The sequence below is a fragment of the Dromiciops gliroides genome, chromosome 2 (assembly GCF_019393635.1).
Source record: "Dromiciops gliroides isolate mDroGli1 chromosome 2, mDroGli1.pri, whole genome shotgun sequence".
In the NCBI taxonomy this organism is placed as follows: domain Eukaryota; kingdom Metazoa; phylum Chordata; class Mammalia; order Microbiotheria; family Microbiotheriidae; genus Dromiciops; species Dromiciops gliroides.
The window spans coordinates 168,807,296-168,831,391 of record NC_057862.1 but is presented as its reverse complement, the minus strand read 5'-3'; the positions used below and the strand labels follow the sequence as shown (position 1 = coordinate 168,831,391).

The 24,096-nt window shown below is 38.1% G+C and overlaps 1 protein-coding gene across 3 annotated transcripts in view; it reads right to left on the bottom strand.

Moving 5' to 3' along the window:
• ATP8B4 (ATPase phospholipid transporting 8B4 (putative)) overlaps positions 1–24,096 on the bottom strand; it is a 413,855-nt gene that overhangs the window by 238,551 nt on the left and 151,208 nt on the right. For all 3 annotated transcript variants that reach the window (XM_043989130.1, XM_043989132.1, XM_043989131.1), the window contains 3 exons: positions 22,648–22,761; positions 19,878–19,976; positions 13,021–13,082 (listed from right to left, as the gene is read on the bottom strand). In XM_043989130.1, the coding sequence (XP_043845065.1) occupies positions 13,021–13,082; positions 19,878–19,976; positions 22,648–22,761 (275 nt within the window). The remainder of the gene's footprint in view (positions 1–13,020; positions 13,083–19,877; positions 19,977–22,647; positions 22,762–24,096) is intronic.

The following is a 24,096-nucleotide window of genomic DNA, read 5'->3' as shown; positions in this document are numbered from 1 at the left end:
AAGAGAATAAAGATTCAAATCTAGGTCTTCTGACTCCAAATCTAGTGTCATTTTCCACCACTGCACATATAGGCACAATTCCAATCTATTTTCCCGAGTATTCAACAGATAGATGACACTCAAGAATTGGGGCTGATGACCTTTGGTTCGCTAAGACAATATCCCAGGGGGCAGCTAGGTGGTGCAGTGGATAAAGCGCCACCCCTGGATTCAGGAGGGCCTGAGTTCAAATTTGGCCTCAGACACTTGACAATTACTAGCTGTGTGACCCTGGGCAAGTCACTTAACCCTCATTGCCCCGCAAAAAAAAAAAAAAAAAAAAAAAAAAGGAAGGAAGGGAAGGAAGGAAGGAAAGGAAGGAAGGAAGGAAGGGAATGGAGGAAGGGAGGGAGGAAGGGCGGGAAGGCAAGGGTGAGAGCGAGAGAACGAGGGCGAGAGCAAATCCCAAACCAACATTAAGGAGCTCCTGAACTTCACATCTGTACTTTTTTGTTCTTTTGTTCCTAAACAAGATTATAGGCTCCCTAAAAGCAGGTCCTGTGTCTTATATTTCTCTTTAACTGGCTCAGCATTTACAGAGTGATTAAGTAACGAATGGACAGGCCAACATCATGTTTTGTTTTGCCTTGTTTCTTTTTTTTTTTTTTTTTAGTGAGGCAATTGGGGTTAAGTGACTTGCCCAGGGTCACACAGCTAGTAAGTGTTAAGTGTCTGAGGCCGGATTTGAACTCAGGTCCTCCTGACTCCTGGGCCGGTGCTCTATCCACTGCGCCACCTAGCTGCCCCTTGCCTTGTTTCTTAATTTGTACTCTCCTCTACAACTCAAAGTTTCAACTCCCATTAGAATGCAAGCTCCTTTAGAAGAGGGAGAGTCATTATTTTGTATCCCTAGTGCCTAGCACAGTGCCTGACACATAGTGGGTGTTTTAAGCTTATGTTGGTTTGATTAAATGAATAAAGTTTTGTCATCTAGCCTTTGCTTCAACTTTTTGATATTGAACTCACTACCTCTAGAGGTAGCCCATTCCATTTCTGGAATTGTTACTTAACTTCTTCCCAATGGTTCTAGTTCTCACTTATTGGATCGAACAGAACATCTAACTCCTCTTCGATATGAAAATCCTTCAAATATTTTTACAGTCTTTGTTTTTCCTGGCTATACATCTCTGATTTCAAATGTAAACTTCTCTGTTTAGTATTTAAAGCCCTTCACAAACTGGCACCAACCTACTTTTCCAGTTTATTATACATTATTCCCCTTTATTTATTCTGTGGTCTAACCAAACAGGCCTTTTCGTTGCTCATGATACACAAATACTCCAAGTCTAATCTACCTGTCTTTGCACTAGTTATCACCCATACCTGGAAGGTACTCTCTCTTCACCTCTGCCTTTCAGAATCCATGATTTCTTCCAGATTCACCTAAAACAATGCCTTCTACATGAAGCCTTTCCAGATTCCCCAGCTACTAGTGACTTCCCACCCAAAACTGCAATAAATTTGTGTTGCTTTTATATCTTGTATATGATTGCTATCTCTCCCAATAGAGGGCAAACTCTTTGGAAGCATGGATTGATTGTTTCTTTTTTGTATCCTCAACTCCTAGTACAGTGTCTAGAGCATAAAAGACAATAAATTCTTGTCATATGGATATTCAAATTCCCTCGCCATCCTGGTCACCTTCCTCTTATTAATGTCCCTATTAAAGCATGGTACCCAGAACTGAATGTATTATTCCAGTCTGACTCAAAATCATCTGCTAGACTGGCTAAGGAATTGTTGACTTTCTTTATATAACACAAGGCTTTGTGATAGCAGTGAATGTAAATTTTGAAGTGCAATATGGTCTAATATCTCTACTGGTTTTCCTTTCCTGTCAGTGATAAATGCAATATCTTCCTGAGTCTCCCGAAGGGTGGAGGTGGGGGTAGAGGGAGATGCACAAGTAAATACAATTTTAGTAATAAGGTCTTAGAATTACTTATCACCTTTCTTCTAAATAACTGGAATAACTCAATCTCTAGCTGAATAAAAAGAAAGTCCATATTCTTTTTTAAAGAAGGGAAAGAATGATTTGGATTTCTTCCACACTTTTTCACTCCACAAGCAGAGAGATTCAGAACTCATTTCCAAAACTAGTTGCTCTTATACAAGCTGAAAAATGATGATGGTGCTTTAAGGAAATGCATAATTGCTTTTTTTCCCCCTGAAGCACCGGTATTATATGTATGGATGCTCCAAAATTAGAAAGGAGGCAGAAAGCTGGGAAACAATTTTTGAGGCCAGTACTTCTGATAAAGGCCTCATCTCTAAAATATATAGGGAACTAAATCAAATTTATTAGAATCCAAGTCATTCCCCAACTGAGAAATGGTCAAAGGATATGAACAGGCAGTTTTCTGGTGAAGAAACCAAAGCTATCTATTCCCATATGAAAAAATGCTCTAAATCTCTAATGATTAGAGAGATGCAAATTAAAACAACTCTGAGGTACCACCTGACACCTATCAGATTGGCTAAAATGACAAAAAAGGAAAATAATAAATGTTGGAGAAGCTGTGGGAAAATTGGAACACTAATTCATTGTTGGTGGAGCTGTGAACTGATCCAACCATTCTGGAGAGCAATTTGGAATTATGCCCAAAGGGTGATAAAGCTGTGCATACCCTTTGACCCAGCAATACCACTTTTGGGTCTTTTTCCCAAAGAAATCATGGAAGAGGGAAAGGGACCCACATGTACAAAAATATTTATAGCTGCTCTTTATGTGGTAGCAAGGAATTTGAAGTTGAGGGGGTACCCATCAATTGAGGAATGGCTGGACAAGTTGTGGTATATGAATACAATGGAATACTATTGTGCTGTAAGAAATGAGCAGGAGAAGTTCAGAGAAACCTGGAGGGTCTTGTGTGGGCTGATGATGAGTGAGATGAGCAGAACCAGAAGAACATTGTACACAGTATCATCAACATTGAGTGTTGATCTACTGTGATGGACTATATTCTTCTCACCAATGCAATGGTACAGAAGAGTTCCAGGGAACTCATGATAGAAGAGGATCTCCAAATCCAAGGAAAAAAAAAAAAGAACTGTAGAGTATAGATGCTGAATGAACCATACTATTTCCTTTGTTTTGGGTGCTGTTGTTTTTTTTCTATTTTGAGGTTTTTCCTCATTGCTTTGATTTTTTTCTCTTATAACAGGACTAATGCAGAAATATGATTAATGTTATTATGTGTATATATATATGTGTGTGTATAGATATCTATATAGATATAGATATATAGATATAACCTATATCAGATTACCTGCTGTCTAGGGGAGGAGGGAGGAGGGAGGGTATGGAGGGAGAAAAATCTGAAATTGTAAAGCTTGTATAAACAAAAGTTGAGAACTATCTTTACATGTAACAGAAAAAATAAAATACCTTATATGTAAAATAAAATAAAATAAAATAGATGTGTGGATGCTACTGGAAAATGCCTTCAAGTCTACACTGATTTTTTAGTGTGCTGCATACTTATCGCAGTAAGTCATTTAGGCCTCTGTAAGGTCCCTCTACAAATAAGAGCCTGTCAAATTGTGGTAGCTACAATGAGAACTTTCTAGTATTTTGCTGGCACTTCTGAGTCATTTTGCCTGACTGAATAAGACTAAAGCAGGATCCTTGTAATGGGAGCCAAGGAGATGAAGCATTATTTTTAAGGACTAGGGACAGTCGATTTTTAAAGACAATAATTTTCTTTTAAATTAAAAATGTAGGCTTTGTTTTTTTTAATTTTATAAAATAATTTAAATATCGAAGATGATACAAAAATAATTTTAGGCCATAGAAACGTGTTGAATTTGGAGTGAAAGTATACGGATTTGAATCTTGGCTCTAACATTTTACTGTGTGTGATCTTGGGAAAGTGATATAACCTACCTTGACCTCAGATTCCTCATCTGTAAAATGAGGAGATTGGACCACATAAGATTCTAAGGTCCATTTTTTTTTTTTTAGTGAGGCAATAGGGGTTAAGTGACTTGCCCAGGGTCACACAGCTAGTACGTGTTAAGTGTCTGAGGCTGGATTTGAACTCAGGTCCTCCTGAATCCAGGACCAGTACTCTATCCACTGCACCACCTAGCTGCCCTAAGGTCCATTTTCAACCCTATTAGCCTAATTCAAGATGTTAAAGTTCAATTTAAATTATAACTTTGAATCCTTGATTGTGAAACAATACATTAATGACCATCATAGTAGTTTAATAAGTAATACTTAGCATTTACAGAGCAACTTAAGGTTTATAAAGTGTTTTACATATTATCTCATTTTATATGTAATTGTTGTTCAGTTGTTTTTCAGTCCTTTTGGACTCTTTATGACTCCATTTGGGGTGTTCTTGGCAAAGCTACTGGAATGGTTTGCCATTTCCTTCTCTGGTACACTTTACAGATGAGGAAACTGAGGCAAACAGGATTAAGTGACTTGCACAGCTAATTAGTGTCTGAGGTTAGATTTGAACTCAGGTTTTCCTGACTCCAGGCCCAGGGCTCTATCCACTGAACCCCCTAGATGCCTCTATCTGATATGTTACAACACTCTAAAATGATGATGTTTCTAGATCCCCATCTATATAAAGGAAGGAAGGAAGGAAGGAAGGAAGGAAGGAAGGAAGGAAGGAAGGAAGGAAGGAAGGAAGGAAGGAAGGAAGGAAGGAAGGAAGGAAGGAAGGAAGGAAGGAAGGAAGGAAGGAAGGAAGGAAGGAAGGAAGGAAGGAAGGAAGGAAAGAAGGAAAAAACTTGCTCAATACCAGATTGTTAGTTACCAGTTGTTGAAGTTTTTGGCCATGATGACTGACAAAATTCACTAAAATAGAACATGCTCCTTGGTTCTCTGTAGGACCATTCCATTTTTATAGCTATGGTGGCAGAGAAAGGTGCTAAGAATCAAGCAGTTCTTAAGGGGCCCATAAACATTAATTTAACTGTTGCTGTTCTTAATGTGTGTAACCCTTGTGTCAGAGGCTCTTTCCTGGCACAAAGGCCAAATTTTGGTTTGAGGATATCTCACTTCTCTATGAAATACTCTTTGACATCCAAGTGAAGCCTTTGAACTCACTATCTAATTCATTTTACCACTTCATAAATAGAACTTTTCACTGTATTGCATTCCCACAAGAGTAGCCAACAGCTCCCCTTCCAAACACTCAGGTTCACAAGGCAAAGAATAGGTTTTATTTAGACCATAAATCAAGGACAGACACAGCCTCATCAAAAAAGTCCATTCTCCTTTTTGATAGTCAAGCTATTAAACAAGCCTTCCCCCAAAAGACCTATACATTTTTCACAAGTAGATGGAAGATCCCTGGAAAGATCTTAGGGATGCATATAACCAACTCCACTCCTGTGGGACAATTCTTACTCATGTACCTATGCAGTCCCCATGGCTTATGCTATAGAGGGAATGAATCAATGTTTGTTCTTCTACACTGGACCTCTCTGTTTTGTTGCTCTTTGACCAGCCCCACCGGCAGTTGTTGCTCCCCACAACTGCTTCTTTTCCTTGCTTCATTGGTCCCCTACTGGTCTCCTCCCTCCGTTCAGATTTAGTGGAACAGAAAGAGTAGCATAAGCTACCTGAGAGGAGACCCTTTGGGTGGAGGTTTTGAATTTTCACTTCTCTGAATCTGAATTTTCACTTCTCTGAATCTGAATTTTCGCTTCTCTCTGAGCTGATTTAGATCTACTAATGTGCAATGTTTGTCTCCAGATCCCAGAAAGGGTAACTCTTATTCATTCTTCATCTTTTGCTGACTCATAAAATTCTGAGAGACCCCCTTCATTCCCTCTACCTGGTTGTCTTGCTATTCCTTATTTTTTCCCATGGGCACTGGACAAGCCAAGAAAATTATCCCAAGGAAGTCTTCAGAAAGCAGTGGGAACATCAAAACACTTTTATCTGGTTTGCAGAACTTATAAATATTCCCATCCATGATTCAGAATAAGGGTTTCTAGAGGGATACATTGAAAGATGGAAGAAATGTGCCACGGTGACAAAGATTGATATTCCAAGTATGTGTATAATACTTAAATTATGACATGCAGGTGGACAGACATCTCATTTAGTTAGGCTATCAAAATATGTAGCTATGATAGGCATGGCAAATGGTTTGAGTAAAAAGGAAGAAATAATGGATGAAATGCATTTGGAAACACTGTGATCCTTTCAATGATTCCAACCTGTCCCTTGTTACAAAAGCTTATCTTTTTAACAGCAATATTCTTTGGGTGATGCATTATGGTTCACTACAAATTCCCAATCTCAAAAGAATCAAAACTTTTAAGTGATGAAAGGACAATAGAAAACCACAGATGACTTTTTAAAAAGGAAGTGGGGTAGTCGATGAACATGAGTGAAGGACAACAGATGGACAGATCAGTTGCTACACCACTACCCTTGAAACATTCAAAGAATCAGAGAAATCCCTCTAGCACTATGAATGGATCTTCCATGGAGAAGAGTGTGGACAGGAATGAGACACAGACAGATTAGAGAATACAGCAGTGAAAGGATAACCCATATTGGAGAACCTTTCCTCACCTCCTCCTCATGGTTTTTGTGAGGAGGGGGAAATAAGATAATATTTTTTAAGTGATTTGCAAACCTTAAAATGTTAATAGAGTGCTAGCAATTACTAATATTATTCTTACTCTTATAAAAGGAGGCAGACCAATCACATAGTAAAAATGAGAGAAAAGGGGCAGACAGCCCCGGGGTTACACTAGTACCCCAAGTTCTACTTCAAAAACCAGAGAAAGGTTTCCAGTATATGGGGTGGGATTTCTAGGAAAGATGTAGGGAACTCCACAGCAAGAGCTGCACAGAACAATAAAGAAAACCATTTCTATTTACTTCCTAAAGGCTTAGAATATTCTTTCCGCAATAGCAACCTGTGAGGTAGGAAGCTCAAGCATCATTTTCCTCTTTTTCCCAGCGAGCATTCTATGGATCAGAGTAGAGAACTAACATGAACAAAACTGCACAGTTAGTATTAGAACTACCATCCAATCCCAGCTATCCTAACTCTAATTCTAGAGCTCAGAATAACAAGAACATAGAATCTCAGTATAGGAAGAGACCCCAGAGGCAAGAGGGCACAGTAGATAGAATGTCAGACTTAGAATCAGGAAGGTCTGAGTTCAAATTCAGCCTCAGATACTTACTAGCTATGTGACCCTGGGCAAGTCACTTAACCTCTGTTGGCCTCAGTTTGATACCACCTTCTGCACGAGTCCTTCCTGGTCTCCCTCCTCCCCAACTACTAGTGCTTTCTCTAAGATTGCTTTCCATCTTCTCTGCATGTGTCTTCTTGTTGTTTGTCCTTCATTCTCTTTTTTTTTTTTTTTTTAGTGAGGCAATTGGGGTTAAGTGACTTGCCCAGGGTCACACAGCTAGTAAGTGTTAAGTGTCTGAGGCCGGATTTGAACTCAGGTACTCCTGACTCCAGGGCCGGTGCTCTATCCACTGTTCCATCTAGCTGCCCCGTTTGTCCTTCATTCTCAAAGAAGACCATAACACAAGGGTGATGTCATGACTTGCACTGAATTGGATTTAAATGAAGGAGGTCTGTACAAGATCACCAATCTCTCACTCTCTCCTCCAGAGCCATCTGAGTCCAGTGGCAAGATATACATCGGGAGGTCTGGAGATGTCCCCGGATATTTAAGGCAATTAGAGTTAAGTGACTTGCTCAGGGTCACACAGCTAATAAGTGTCTGAGGTGAGATTTGAACTTGGGTCCTCCTGACTCAAGGGCCAATGCTCTAACTACTGCACCATCTAGCTGCCCCTTGTTTCTTCTATGTACCTAGTTAGTTATATATTGTCTTCCCCATTCTAATGTAAGCTTCTTGAAGATAGGACTGTTGTTGCTTTGCTCTGTATCCCTAGAGAGAGCTAAGCACTATTTCTGGCAAATACTAAGTTTGGTGACTGAATGAATGACTGACCTTTTACAACCTACCAAACAAATGGTTATTCTAACTGTGCTTAAAGATCTCTAATAATGGGTAATCCACTATCTCCCAAGACAGATCATTCTACTTTTGAATAGCTCTAAAGTTAAGAAATTTCCCTTACATCAAATCTAACTATGCCTCTTTGCAACTTCCACTCTCATTCTTCCTCGTTCTATCCTTTGAAGCCACATAGGACAAATCAAATTCTTTTCCTGGTGTTAGTCCTTCAAACTCTTAAAGTTAGCTATCCTGTTCCCTCACACCTTAAGTCTTATCTTCTCCAATCCAAACATCTCCAGTTTCTTCAACCATTCTTCATATGGCATGATCTCTTAATTTTTCTTAGATACTCCAGGTTATGAGTGCCCTTCCTAAAACATGGTGCCCAGAAATGAATACAATGCTCCACATATGAACAGACCAGAAAAATAAACATAGAACAATGACCTCCCTTAATTTTTAAATTTCACCATACTATAATGGCATGATGGGATAACAGGGGAGGAAGTACCCACATTGATGGAGCCACACATCTATATCTATATCAAAACATATTATATATAAGAGAAAAAATAGATTTAAGAAAACCATTCCACCCATTATAAAGAGCCCAGAAAGCAAATAAACTGATACTTTCATTTTTCATATCCTGTTGGGGGGGGGTGTTTTAGTTTTTTGGTGAGGAGCTGCTAAATTGATAGCCACAATTTGACAAGTAACACATCTGATTTGTCTTATTATTTTGCACATATAAGCTCTTACTTCTAATTGTGCAAACTTCAAAAAGGAATTATTCAAGAAAGAACTATTAAGTAGCTCTGGAGATGGAGGCAGAAGTAGGAAAATATTTTTTTAAGTTTACCCAACATAAAAGGCTCAGGCAAATGTGTAATATGGGATGTCTTCCACAGTAAGCTGATGGTCAAAACTGATAGAAAATTTAACAGCATCAAAGAAATCTCTTGCCTGAGAGAAGGTTATAAAATTACAGAGACGGGCAACATCTGATATTAGACTGTTCGATTACAAAAGAATTTTAGATAAGAATCCTTTTGAGCAAATTAAGATATTAGAAACCTGTGAAGATAAAGAATATGCATAAGGAGTCTTCTCCCCCCCCCAAAAAAAAAAGCATGAAAATTTTATTATATGGTTTCCTTTATAAAATAAGATGATCATCTTTATACTACCTACCTCACATGGTTATTGTGGAATTTAAAATGCTATGTAAATGTGAAGTTTTTGATGATTATTATCTATAAATCCCAAATTATATCATTGTCAAGGCATGGTTTCAAAATGTTGTTGTTCGGTCAGTCATGTCTGACTCTTCATGGCCCTATTTGATGTTCTCTTGGCAAAGATACTGGAGTGGTTTTCCATTTCCTTCTCCAGTTCATTTTGCATGAGGAACTGAGGCAAACAGGGTTAAGTAACTTGCTAAGGGTCACATAGCTAGTAAGTATCTGAGGCCACATTTGAATTCAGGAAGATGAGTCTTCTTGACTTGAGGCCCAGCACTCTATCCACTGCACCACCTAGATTCCTTGTCTTCAAAATACAAATAGAGATTCCAAGAATGAAAGTTTACTACAAAAATTATTGTATAACTACTTAACCCTTTATTTCATTTATGAGGCAGCACAGTTTAGTGGAAAGAACACAAGGTTGGAAATCAAGACCCAAGTTCAATTCCTTGAGTTCAACTAATATTTTGATATTAATTAGCTATGTGACCCTCATTAAGTCATTTAGCCAGTCTAGACCTCAGTTTATTCATCTGTAAAATGAGAGAACTAGACCAGAAGATCTATAAAGTATCTTTTAGTTTAGAGTTCTATTATTAACCCAACTTTTGATTGCAAAGTAATTAGATGGGCTACCAGTTGTATGATCAGATCCTTTCCTTTATGGTCACCCCTTGTTACAGCCTTAACTGAGAAACTTGGGAAGATCAGAACATTCAACAAAACTCCTTCAAACAATTCATGTTGTTTCATTAAGAAAACAATATGAACTGATCCAACCATTCTGGAGAGCAATTTGGAATTATGCCCAAAGGGCTATAAAGCTGTGCATACCCTTTGACCCAGCAATACCACTTTTGGGTCTTTTTCCCAAAGAGATCATGGAAAAGGGAAAAGGACCCACATGTACAAAAATATTTATAGCTGCTCTTTACGTGGTGGCAAAGAATTGGAAGTTGAGGGGGTGCCCATCAATTGGGGAATGGCTGGACAAGTTGTGGTATATGAATGTAATGGAATACTATTGTGCTGTAAGAAACGATGAGCAGGAGGAATTTGGAGAAACCTGGAGGGTCTTGCATGGGCTCATTATGAGTGAGATGAGCAGAACCAGAACAACATTGTACACAGTATCATCAACACTGTGTGTTGATCTACTGTGATGGACTAGATTCTTCTCACCAACACAATGGTACAGAAGAGTTCCAGGGGACTCAGGATGGAAGAGGATCTCCAAATCCAGGAAAAAAAAAAAAGAACTGTGGAGTATAGATGCTGATTGAACCATACTATTTCTTTTGTTTTTGGTGCTGTTGTTTTTCTATTTTGAGGTTTTTCCTCATTGCTCTGATTTTTCTCTTATAACATGACTAATGCAGAAATATGTTTAATGTTAATTATATAATGTATGTGTGTGTGTGTGTGTGTGTGTGTGTGTGTGTATATATATATATATATATATATATATATATATACACCTATATCAGATTACCTGCTGTCTAGGGGAGGGGGGAGAGAGAGGAGGGAGGGAGAAAAATCATAAATTGGAAAGCTTGTATAAACAAATGTTGAAAACTATCTTTACATGTAACTGGAAAAAAATAAAATACTTTTATCCAAAAAAAGACAACAATAAAAATATGAAATAAGAATTAATGCAGGAATACACCCAATAAAAGTAACAGAAACTACTCATCCAATGCTAACACTATACATGGATCAAATAAGTATTTTTAGACATTATTCATTCAGTGGGTCACCAATGCCAAAAATTTACGATCAGGGTGTCAGTGTTCTCAACATATATCTGGGATGGCCCCCAGAGAGTAGATGCTATTTGTCATTGTTTTTTTGTGGGGAAATGAGGGTTACATGACTTGCCCAGGGTCACACAGCTAGTTAAGTGTCAAGTGTCTGAGGCTGGATTTGAACTCAGGTCCTCCTGACTCCAGGGCTAGTGCTTTATCCACTGTGCCACCTAGCTGCCCCCTGTCATTGGGTTTTTACTTGAGGTCCTTCTACCTTGAAAAAAAACCTGATAGAGCTTGATCTCCTTTGGATAACCTTTAAGAACCCACGGTCATCTCCATACTACATTGAGGCAATCTGAGTGGCTCACTGCCTAAAAAGTCAACCTCTTTTATATCAGAATTCTCCCAGTGGGGCTATCGTGCTCTAAACATCATCTTAGAAAATTCAAAATTGAAAGTCAGCCAAAGGGCAATGGCAAGATGCACAGTGCAGACATTTGGAGATCATAGAATATTCCCAAAGACAACTTTCAGTCAAAAAGTGGCATTAAAAAGGGGGGGGGGCAGCTAGGTGGCGCAGTGGATAGAGCACTGGCCCTGGAGTCAGGAGTACCTGAGTTCAAATCCGGCCTCAGACACCTAACACTTACTAGCTGTGTGACCCTGGGCAAGTCACTTAACCCCAATTGCCTCACTAAAAAAAAAAAAAAAAAAAAAAAACTAGAAAAAAGGTTGGGCTGTTCTTGTAGTGAGAATAGAAAACACACAATATCTCCCCTAGATATTCAAAGAATCTGGGGAAGATTCCCAGTGTATTGGATGGATCATCTATGGAACATGAGAATGACACAGAATGAACAGGCATAGAGAAGCTTTTATCTACATCAATGAAGGCAGAATTTACTCAAGCAACACTAAAGCTCATTCACTTTCCAATGGGAAAATTTCTACCATCACAATTCATTTATATCATGGTCCTCTGCACTAACTGCCATATTTGTAGATGAAGCCATTTTTTTTTTCATTTGTACCTTTGACACTTTTCTAAAACCCAAATAGGCAATTAGTCTCAGAGTAAGTGAAGAAAGATAATTTTTGCCTTCTATTGATTGTCCTCCCACTGAAGATTGAATTACTCCTACCTTACTTTTTGTTGTCAATGATTTTGAGGTCTGCTTAATGTCTTAGTATTTCTCTTGTACATGTTTTATTATACAATAGTCCCTTTAAAATCCATATTATTGGCATTGTCATACTGATTAAGTATCCATTGGCCAATCAGAATGACAACTAGGCTGGAGGTAATTTTTATATTTAGAATTTACATACATTAAGTAAATCTCTTAGAATTGTCTTTTGTTTGTTTTAGAGGAAGTAAATTTAAAATACTTTACTTTATTGGAAACAGCCTACAAATGATATTATTTCAATCCCAGAGGAAATTTTAAAAATCATGAGACACTTTCTGTTTACCTTTCCAAACTATGCTATGTAACTAACACATTAGGAATAAAATTCTTATTTTGAAATTTTGTTTTAATATACTGAACATCCTCTCTAAAAATATTCTTCCTCAGAAATTATCATATAGATTTATTTGTTCATTCACTGAAAAATCCTTACTGAATACCAACTGTACCTCCCAAGGTGGTTGTGAGGCTCAAGTGCCTTACAAAAGTTAAAGTACTATACAAATGTCAGTATTGTGATCGTGATGATAAAATCAGTCCTAAATAGCCTTTGATTTCTAAAATTGGTAATAGCTAAATCCCTTTGTCCACCCTAAGAAATCACAAAGAAATTTGGAACAGAAGAGAAACAAAGTTGTATAGCAGTCACATAGGTGAACATCAAACACAATGAAGAAGAAAAAGTATAATTTAATGCAACTATAAAAATGATCAATTAAAGAGGGAAAATAAATTTACCTGTTGTTCAAAAAGAAAAGCCACAGAAAAGTGCTTATTTATTCCCTCTTCCCCAAATTATAAGAATAACAAGAAGAAAATACTTCTTACCTGCCATTGATGAGTACTTCAGAAAGACGATTATTCACCTGGTTATCACTCTTATGACGGAACTGAAAGTGCAAAATGTTTATGAGAAATCATTGTAATCACTTTCTTCAGTACCAAAAAAAAAAAATATATATATATATATATATATATACTTGGAGACACTTAGGCTTCACAAGGTTCAGAAATGCCACAGGCCCTCCTTCATAAGCAAGTCTACACATAAACTAACATCTTGCCTACAAAACTCAGTTCTGGGTGTTGGCAACTAAAAGAATTAACCATACGTTTTCTTCCAACTCACATGTTCAGAGATGACTCTATGGGAACAATTCTCCATTGATTCTGCATGGTTGTAAGGGAAACACATTCAATTTTTAATCCTCTAGCTACAATGGAAATTTCTTGTTTCTTACACATGTGTCCTCAATACTTTGCTTTATTAAAACATTATTCGCTGAATAACATTTGACCATCAACTTGTTTTATGAATTTCTTTGAAGTTGAAGGAATATTTGTATCATGAATTTTAGATCCAGAAAAGTTCTCATTTCTGTGAATAAATTTATGTGTTATCACACAATAAGTGGAAAAATACAATGTTCAATCCAGGATTACATTTTTAAACCTAAGTGATTTTATTTCCTATTGCATTTCCAAATGCCCTAAATTACAGAAACAACCACAGAACTGTGAAATGCCCCCAAACCTCCCAATGTGGCCCAGATCACAACTTTGGAACCCCTCAAACTACTATCATTCCCCTAGCACCTGGCACCCATCCTGCAAATCACCTTGAAGCTTAAAAAAGTCCCACAGAAACTGAATTACCCTGGAGTAAGAGGAGCTGGTAACCTTTTCCCTGCATACATGATTTTTAAACAAAGGTACCTGACTTGCCTATATTCTCCCTGCAGTAAAAATTTTGAAATCCCTACAATCACACAGGTACACAGATACAGTTTGTAGATTCATGTGAAACTATCATTAATGTTCATATAGCAAACCAACATGCACAGGAGACAATATACAATGATCATATGCAGGTATATAATACCTCATATAAAAATTAGCCTCAGACATTTGACACTTACTAGCTGTGTGACCCTGGACAAGTTGCTTAACCCTCATTGCCCCACAAAAAAAAAAATGCCAAGGGGATCCATTACACAAAAATGGTCAAGAATCCCTATTTTGTGGAGAATCTCTCCTTCATCCTCAGAGCAACAGTGAATACCCTTCCTGAACATTCGCCTCCCTGTGCTGTGCTCCTCGTGATACTGATCATCAGAAGGTCTTCAAGCAAAATTATCTCTATGATGGTATTGTAAAGAATTAATTGTTATTTGAGGTTTTTATGACCCTATCTTTTGACTAGAATTTTTTTTAAAAAAAAACCTTGGCAGGCTCACTGGCCTCTGAGGCTCCGGAAACGGCACAGTGCTCCACCCACTGGTTGTAGCCATCACCATGGCACTGGCACCTCACATCATCACCACTCGCTGAGGCCTATGTGAGCCTGGCAAAATTATAATGATTGGAAGCCTAGTGAGGGCAGTCATATGACTGTCAGAGCGGCCAGCCAATTGGCTGGGGGCTGCCTGGGGTTTGCTGGGAAGAGGGAGGAGAATTCGCCATTCTAGCTGGAAGCTGGAACATAACAGGACGCTACTGTATATTCTCAGCTGATTCGTGGGCGGTGGTGTTATTCAGGTTGTATAATTTCCCTTTCCCCATTTTATTTCCTTTCCCTTGATCCTACTGATCCTGTTTGTTTTTTGTTTTTAAGTTCATTCTTGTTAAATAAATCCTGCTCTGTTTTGACGGAGGCTGCTGGTCTCTTTCCTTGCCCCAATATTGCAGCGAGCTGCTTAGCTAACACTCCCCACGGTATCTATCAAGGAATATTGCGTGATCTGAACAAATGCATGATAACCACCTTACTGAAGAAAGAGAGCCTCTGGCACTGAATTCTGCTCTACCAAATTGAATGCTGGGAAAGAAAAAAATACACCAATAGGAAACCATGAGATTTCATCTTTCCTAGACCTTTCAGGGAATTGTGTAAATAAAGAAATAGTCTGCTCTACAAAATCATTTGTGGTACTCTACCATCTCACAAACCTGTGCACTCACACAACCCCCACAGTTCCCAGCCACTGAAGCAACACCTGCAGTTTCCACTCTTTCCCTGATCCTGGCCCAGGTCCACTCAAGCAAGGCATCCATCCAGCAACCTGGGGATTGCCCGAAGGACTAGCAAATTTGTTTACTCTTATTTAGCCTTCCTTTCTGTGGATAAGGAAAGTCTAGTGACCTCTGCATTCTTGATTAATAAGAGTAAACCATATTTAACCTGGCTCCAGATCCACCATCCTAAAACTCTAGTCATTAGATGTCACTAAGTATCCATTCTTACCCCTTTCCATGTCCTGCTCTAGGAATAATAATAAAAAAAAAAACTACCACTTGTGGAAAGTCAATCAATTGCCCTCTTTCCACACGCTGTCCCAGTGACTTCTAAAATCTAATTACCCTCCCCTGCCCCCATTCATCTATGCATATTATCTTACTCCATGAGAATGTAAGCTTCTTGAGAGCAGGGTTATTGCTGCTTTTTGTATTTGCATCCCTAGTGCTTACCACAGTGTCTGTCTGTTTTCTCATCAATTCTCTATACAACTACCCAGTATGCTAGAGACCTCCCTTTAAGTCTTTTTATACAGTGTGAATACCAGCATAGTATTCCAATTGTCCATGTGTTATCCCTTCTCCTTGCTATGACATACCTTTTCTAATGATACATTTCCTCAACAATATTCCTTACTCTGCTTCTTGCATGAAGGTCACCTTTTAATATGTTACATTCTACTTGTACCCACCATGTGCCCTATCGCCCTTTGGATCACTCATAATTTTGATTCTTTGAAGATTATATAGCTTTTCTTGGCAAAGGGTTAAAATGTTTTATGGCTAAAGTATTTTCTGGATTCTTGTGGCCTCTTCATTATATGGATTGCTTTTAAAACTCTTATAAGAGGGGGCAGCTAGGTGGTGCAGTGGATAAAGCACCTGGATTCAGGAGGACCTGAGTTCAAATCTGACCTCAGATACTTGACACTTACTAGTTGTGTGACCCTGGGCAAGTCACTTAACTCTCACTTCCCTACAAAAACAAACAAACAAAACAAAACAAAAACTTTTGTAAGAAACTGTGATAATCTAAGTCAGTGTTTTCTCCTTTTTTTCATTTCTCATTTTAGTTTGTTCAAATAGGTCAAGTTGAAGTTGTATGGAGTGCATTCTCATCTTTATGCTTTCTTTTGAAATGATGTTGATTTTGACTTTTGATCTTACTAGTCAGTGGTCTGACTACCCACATACTACTGATGCTGAAATGATTCCTTCATCACAGAATCAGGATCACAGATTTACTGGATTTCAGAGTTGGAAGGGACCTCAGCACCTAAGAAGTTCTAGTTCATTTTATTTGAGATGTTTGGTGTTATAATAGCCAGTCTTCAAACTTTCTTCAAAAAAAATTTATATGGATATTGTAAGGAGCTAAAATTCTAGCTATACTATCTAAAATCTAATGAGTGGTCACCAATAAATTATAAGGTTTAGCAAGAGTATTTAATTGTTTAAGTATTTATTAAAGAGCATTAGGATCAGAGAGAAAGGTAAAAATCTAACTATTTCTAAGAGACCCCATCATCCAACCCACCATGGCAAGGTCAGGAACAAAAAGGACCCAACGCTTCCTCTTTCCTCCCAGAAGCTTCCTGTGGAACTGGGAACATCCCACACACACAGCTCCAAGCTAATTGGCTGGTAGCTTTGATAGACAGTACCCATGAACAAATGTCACTTCCTGATGCCAAGGACCTGACCGCATGGCTTGCCCTCAGACGCCTTCTCCTCATGGTGGAGCTTTCCGACAGTAATTCTCCAGCAGGTGGCGTCATTCCAATCCTTACAATATATGGATATGACACTTTCAAATAGTCTACAAGTATGTGATCTCTTTGTTTTTCTAATCTTTTTTTTTTTTTTTTGCAGGGCAATGGAGTTTAAGTGACTTGCCCAGGGTCACACAGCTAGTAAGTGTCTGAGGCTGGGTTTGAACTCAGGTCCTCCTGAATCCAAGGCTAGTGCCTTATTCATTGCGCCACCTAGCTGCCCCCTGTTTTTCTAATCTTAAACCATATTTTAAGGTACATTTTTTCCATCTTCTCTGGTGCCTACCTTCCCACTGAAGTCACTGAATATCTTAGTATAGCTTGACTACCTAGGAAGGTCTTGTCAAATCCTTCAGAGAATTTTTTGTACCTCTTCATCTTCTGCAATAGATGTTGATGTACAAGATACAGTGATATTCATGTTGCTGTTTTTTTGTTTGTATCGTTTTTTTTTTTCACTTATATTACCATGAGCTCTTTGAGAAGAAATGAACAAGGGGCAGCTAGGTGGCACAGAGGATAGAGCACCGGCCCTGGAGTCAGGAGGACCTGAGTTCAAATCTGGTCTCAGACACATAGTAACACTTACTAGCTGTGTGACCCTGGGCAAGTCACTTAACCCCAATTGCTAAGAAGAAGGAAGAAGGAGAAGAAGAAGGAAGAAGAAGAAGAGAAGGAGGAGGAGGAGGAGGAAGAGATGAACAAGTAAAAGTAACTTAGGAAATTATGTTCCTTGTTGCCTTTAGATTAATAATGAAAGAGAAGAAACTTGAGTCACATTCCAATGCTGAATATATCTTTTGGCTTCTGGCTTTATCGTGAGAATATAAATATTGATATTGTTCAGTTCTTTCTTTAATACATCAATCTGTTGAATCTTAGACAAAAATCCTATTTAAAGGGGCAGCTAGGTGTAGCAGTGACCCTGGGCAAGTCAATTAACCCCAATTGCCTCACCAAAAAAAAAAATCTTGTTTAAAATACCAAGAGTCAAATAATGGTTATAGAGGTGTCTAAAAATTATGTGATTCTTTGTATAATCTTCCAATAGACCTGTGAAAGCAGAAGGAGAACCACATGGTACTAAAGGACATTTTTTAAACTTCTTATTGTTTCCTTGGTTGCCTCAGCTTAAATGTTTCATCAGCTAATTCTTAAGCTACTGGTGAGAATCCTCTCCATGACTAGCTGAGTTGTCATTGGATGGAAGGAAGTTGTCATTGGATGCCTGTGATCAAGACCATTCTTGAAATCTTTCCATCACAGTAGGACTTGAAAGATCTTATGGCCCACTGATATAGCCTTCAAGAGCCCTGGTTCATTCTCACACCTCGAAGAAACATCAGAAAATGCCATTAGAAAGCCAGTTTTAAGAAATAAAGGAGGAAACTCTAAATGGAATGAAAATGTCCCTTGTGTTAGCTGAGAAACAAAGAGAGGAAATTTAAGCTTTTGAGATAGAAAGTCTCACAATATCAAATAAGGTTTCATTCATGGTCAGCTTCTGTTTCTCTTAACAATTGCCCTTTTTTCAGTGACCTGTTTCAGTCTCTCTAATGATACCAGATGAAAGAACCTTTGGTAGTTGCAGCTCTCTTTAATACATTATATTTCTAAATAGATTCATCCAAGGAAAAAGTGCATATACAAAGATATACTGATTAATATTATTAATATCTTATAAGTTTGGCATCTAATTTAGCAATTTTCTCTCAAAGCAAATTTCCCCATATATGAATCCTACTCCCCAACTTTTTCCAGGGCCATCACCTACTCCAACTATTCCTTATTTCTTTTCTGTCTTTCTTTCATTCTTTGCAGGGCAATGAGGGTTAAGTGACTTGCCCAGGGTCACACAGCTAGTAAGTGTCAAGAGCCTGATTCCGGATTTGAACTCAGGTCCTCCTGAATCCAGGGCAGGTGCTTTATCTACTGAGCCACCTAGCTGCCCCCAACTATTCCTTATTTCACAAAACCAAGAAAGGGTGAGTGTTTTCTTGACATTCAAATGAACACATTTATCAAGCACCTATACAAGGCAATAAGAACCTTCAGGCTTCCCTTTTAGTTCCCCAAAGATAATTTTTTTTTTAATTTTCAGCAAGATTGAAGAGACAAGATATTACTGTTGCTGTTGTTGAGTCATTTCAGTCATGTCCAACTCTTCATGACCCCATTTCTTACCTACCATCAATCTCAGTAAACTAGGATATGCAAACACTAAAAGGTCTTTAAAAAATGAGAACATCAAATGTAAGATATATACAGTTGTTTCAATCATGTCCAACTCTTTATGAACCAAATTTGGGGTTTTCTTAGCAAAAATGCTGGAGTGCTTTACCATTTTCTTCTCCAGTACATTTTGCAGATGAGGAAACCAAGGCAAACAGAGTCACACACCTAATAAGTGTCTGAAGCCAGATTTGAACTCATAAAGATGAGTCTTCCTGATTCCAGGCCCAGTGCTCTCTTCACTATGCCACCTAGCAGCCCACAAGATATTGTGGAGAAGTACTATATAGGAATACATACATAGCAAGAAAATAAGCCACATCACATTCAATTCATTAAACACAGGGGCACTAGGTGGTGCAGTGGATAAAGCACCTGCCCTGGATTCAGGAGGACCTGAGTTCAAATCTGGCCTCAGACACTTGACACTTACTAGCTGTGTGACCCTAGGCAAGTCACTTAACCCTCATTGCCCTGGAGAAAAGGGAAAAAAAATATTAAACACCTGTATCCACAGTATGCTTTAGGCTCTAGGGATAAAAAAGCCCTACCTGAAATAGTCTCTGGAAGCCCAGCGGATTTGCATTCTACTTTTTCTGCATTAGATAGGGGATAGACGTGAAAAGAATTTGAAATGATAAGGAAGGCTTAGGGACAAATACTCACATAGTCATCGGTGGCATCTTTGACAGCAGTAATAACTAACACCAGGACTAAAGGCACAATGGTTGTAAACCATGACAAGGAAGATATTTCTGGAATTAGCTGCAAGAGATAATTTTAAATTTTATTACCCTAAAAGTCACCGGATTTTATTAACCAACAATGTGTCATTTTCCCTGAGACCATAATTTGTTAAAATTATAATACTGTCACCTAAAAATTCCTTAACTCTAGTGAGTAATTAGAGGATATTGCAAGGGATGTTTTGTGCATTCATCTGCAAAAAAAAATCACATTATTTAACATTTTTAAAAATTAACCTCCTAAGGCACTGAATTTCATAATACATTTTTATAAGGTGGATAATTTTCTTAAACTCCAGTGAACCAGTGAAAATTAGTTTCTTGAATGCTTTCACAACCAATATTAATTTGGCAAAAAATATTCTTTAGAGACATTAACTACTGTCTGGTTGTTCTTGTTTTTTCTTCAATTTGGCATTTTAAACTTTAGATAATCCTCTCCTACTCTTCCTCTCCTTCTAATCTCCACCCCCAAACATTTGAGGCTTTTTCTAAATATTCACTAAAGGTGGTATGCCTATCTAGTAGGCTTCCTCATCTATAAAATGAGGGTTGAAATAGAAGACCTCTGACGTTGTGTCCAACTCTCAGATTATGATCCAAGAATGAAGCTGCAAAAAGTACTCAAGTAGGGGTTGATAAACCTAAATCCTCTTCCTATCTCTGCCACTAAACAGCTGGGTGCCCTTGTCACCATTAACCTCTCTCACTTTCTGCTTCCTCATTGGCAAAATAAAGGGACTGATCTCTAAGGTTTCTTACAACTCCAAAATTATTTCATTATGTGAAAGTATGCCATTGTAGGAACAATGGACCCTCCTCACACTAAACATTGAGTTTTGGAATTTCTCCCCAAGCCTTAAGAATCTGAGAAAGCAAAACTTCCACAAGAAGAGTGTCAAAAAGCACACCCAGATAATTAAAGTAAACAAAACAAAAGACAGTCTCTGATTTTTTTAAATGTTATTTTTGAGAGTTTGGTCATTTTAATAATTTCTTAATGAGGAGGTATTTATCCTTAGAAAACTATAAATCCTTTTTCAATGTTACATCATGACATAGAGATTAACCTTAGTTCCTGAAGGCTATATTTGCAAATGCAGGTTAAGCCCCAGCAGTTCCAACAAGCTGAAAAGACTTTGAGGGGAAAAAAAAAATCTAGACAGCCTCTATGACTCTACATCAATTGTCTGAGGGTCAGCCCACTAAGTTCAGAGAAGCTGCACACCAAGAACTAACTACTAGGTGATAGATTTTTTTTCAGGTACAAAATATAAGAGATAGTGGTTGTAAGATGGATTGATGGAGGAGTTATTTGTAGAAATCAAATACGGGATCTCTGAAAGACTAAAATATATGTAGAAAAAATTCATCTCAACAGTGTCCTTTTTTAAAAATTCCTAATTCTTCAGCTGTGTTTTGGGACTGTTGTGGGGGGGGAGGGAGGTGTTGGGGAGAGCAGTGTTGAAGGAGGTAGTATCCTAAGCCTATGATTTTACTTTGAAATTCTCACTACCAAATCAGCAACTCTACTATTAAAGTCTTAAGCAAAAAAAAAAGTCTTAAGTTCTTAATCTGGGATCCACAGGCTCCCATTTTAGTAGGTCTGAGACACAACCTGAGTTCCCAGCTTCCTGACTTAAAGGACTGGTCTCTATCCCTCAAAAATGAGTAATATGAATGAAATCACAAAACTATATCTATTTCATTTGATTAGTGAGAGCTAGAAAATTAGCCCATCTACACTTAGGCTAGACCTTTACTTTAAGGGAAAGAAAGAAATTAAAAATCATTACCCTCATGTTAACAACACAAATCTCCACCACTAAATGCTTTTATCAAATAGACAGGGAATAGCTTCCATCTACAAGTAAAAGCTGCTGTGTTTCTTCTATGAAAAAGTCATGGAATAATGAAAGTTATCAAATTAAGTTCTGACTAGAGGTTAGTTGATTCTCTTTTTGCCTCAGCTCTGAAAATATTAGCAATGTCAAGTGAGGAAGTAAAGCATGGAGGGAGGCAATTAACAATAATTACTAGGGTCTGGTGTGGTTCAAATAAAGGACAAATCTGAGTATAAAAGTGACCTTGATATTTAGAATGATGAATATGATGTTTTAATGTGTTGCTAGCACTCCCATATTCAAAAAGAAAAACAATATAATCGCCACGAAAATCTGACCTGAAAGGACAATTTACCTAATCATGGATATTGCACTAATTGGATTTCCTCATGTTTCCAAAAGTTAATGATATCATTTTTTAAAGAAGCAATTCAATAAATCCAATACACTACCCCAAAAATGTATTAAGCATGCAAAGAACTCTATTAGGTGTTGTTCAGTCATTTTTCAGTTGGGTCCAACTCTCCATGACCCCATTTGGAGTTTTCTTGGCAGAAATACTGGAGTGGTTGCCATTTCCTTCTCCAGTTCATTTTACAAATGAGGAAACTGAGGCAAGCAAGGTTAAGTGACAAGTCCAGGGTAACACACCTAGGAAGTGTCTGTAGACTGATTTTGAACACTTGAAGATGAGACTTCCTGACTCCTGACTCTATCCACTGTGCCACCTAGCTACCCCCTCTACTAGACACTATGGACAAAATGAAAAACCATCCCTGCCCTCAAGAAGTTTATAATATACGAGATTGTAAGCCAAATGGTATAGAAAGAGAACTTATGCATTACCTGCAAAATCAGTAGGAAAAGGAAATAGGCATTGGCCACCCGTTGGAATTGTTCAAATAAATTAATAGGCAAGAAGGTGAGGACATTGTACTTAGAGGTATGGATGCGGTTATTCTAGAAAAGAAACATAACAACAGATTAGTATAGGCATAGGCACCCAATCAATCAATCAACAAGTATTTGTTAAGCACCATTATGTGCCAGGAACTATAACTGGGAATACAAAGACAAAGTTATAATATACCAAAACTAGAGAAAGTATACTAAATTTGAGTACCATCCAGGAAGGTACTACTAAATGTTTAAAAACTAGCTTTCCAAAAAAAAGTTTTTTAATCACAGTACACTATTAAGTTTAATCTGCATCATCAACATTTTCTCTACCACTTCCCTTAGTCTAGACAATCAACAAATTAATTCAGCCTTATTTGTAAATTTGCTTATTTCTAAGGTGTAAATGATCACACTGAAAATTTAACAACTGGCTCAAAGATTCAAGCTAGCTCCAACACACCCCTGTTCCTATCTGTCACTTATTAGCTCTTCAACCTTGGGTAAATTGCTTCCCCTCTTAAGCATCAGTTTACTAATCCATAAAATGGAGGGGGCAGGGGAGAGAGCAGTAAATTAAGTCATTCCTAAAATACCTCCATTTCTAACATCCTGAGATTCAGCACATCTGCTTATCAACAGAGGTAGCCCAAAAACATGTGAGCCAAACATATGAATTGTCCTTAGACAAGATCATATATCACAGATCTAGACTGGGAAAGACCTTCCAGTTAATCTAGTCTAAGCACTTCATTTTATAGTTGAGAAAATTTAGGATTAAAGACAGGAAGTGACTTTCCCCCCATAACACAGGAAGTGACTAAAGTTGTATTTGAACCCAGTTCCTCTCACTCCAAATCCAGTGCTTGCATTACCACAGGCCAACTCCCTAAAGTGAAAGGTACAGGATTTTGTACACTGTGCTGCTCAAGGTTGGCACTTTTTCTTGGATGGTTTATTCTTGATAGCAGGTGAAGTCTTTGTTAAAGCACAGCAACACACCTGGGACAGACAGCCAATTAGGTTACAACTCCTCCACCCTTGAGATCAACTATTCCTGTATTTCTAATGTGCCGTTCCTGTATCTGTCCCTGGTTTGAGATGAAGACTCAGCGAGGCTCTGCAAGTTCACATATGGGCATGGGAACAGTTCCTGACAGTAAGCAAGCACCAACATGCCCAAATACCAAAATAGATTAGCCAGTGGAACCAACAGATATGAGAGAACAGCCTAATAGAAACCCAGCTCCTCTTAGAGGGTCAGAGGTTCAGAATTTGGAGGGACCTTCATGGTCATCTAAACAAAACCCTTCATTTTAAAGATGAGGAAAACGAGGCACAGAAAGGGCTTCCCCATAATAAGTGGTAGAGTCAAGATCTGCTACTAGGTCTTTGAGC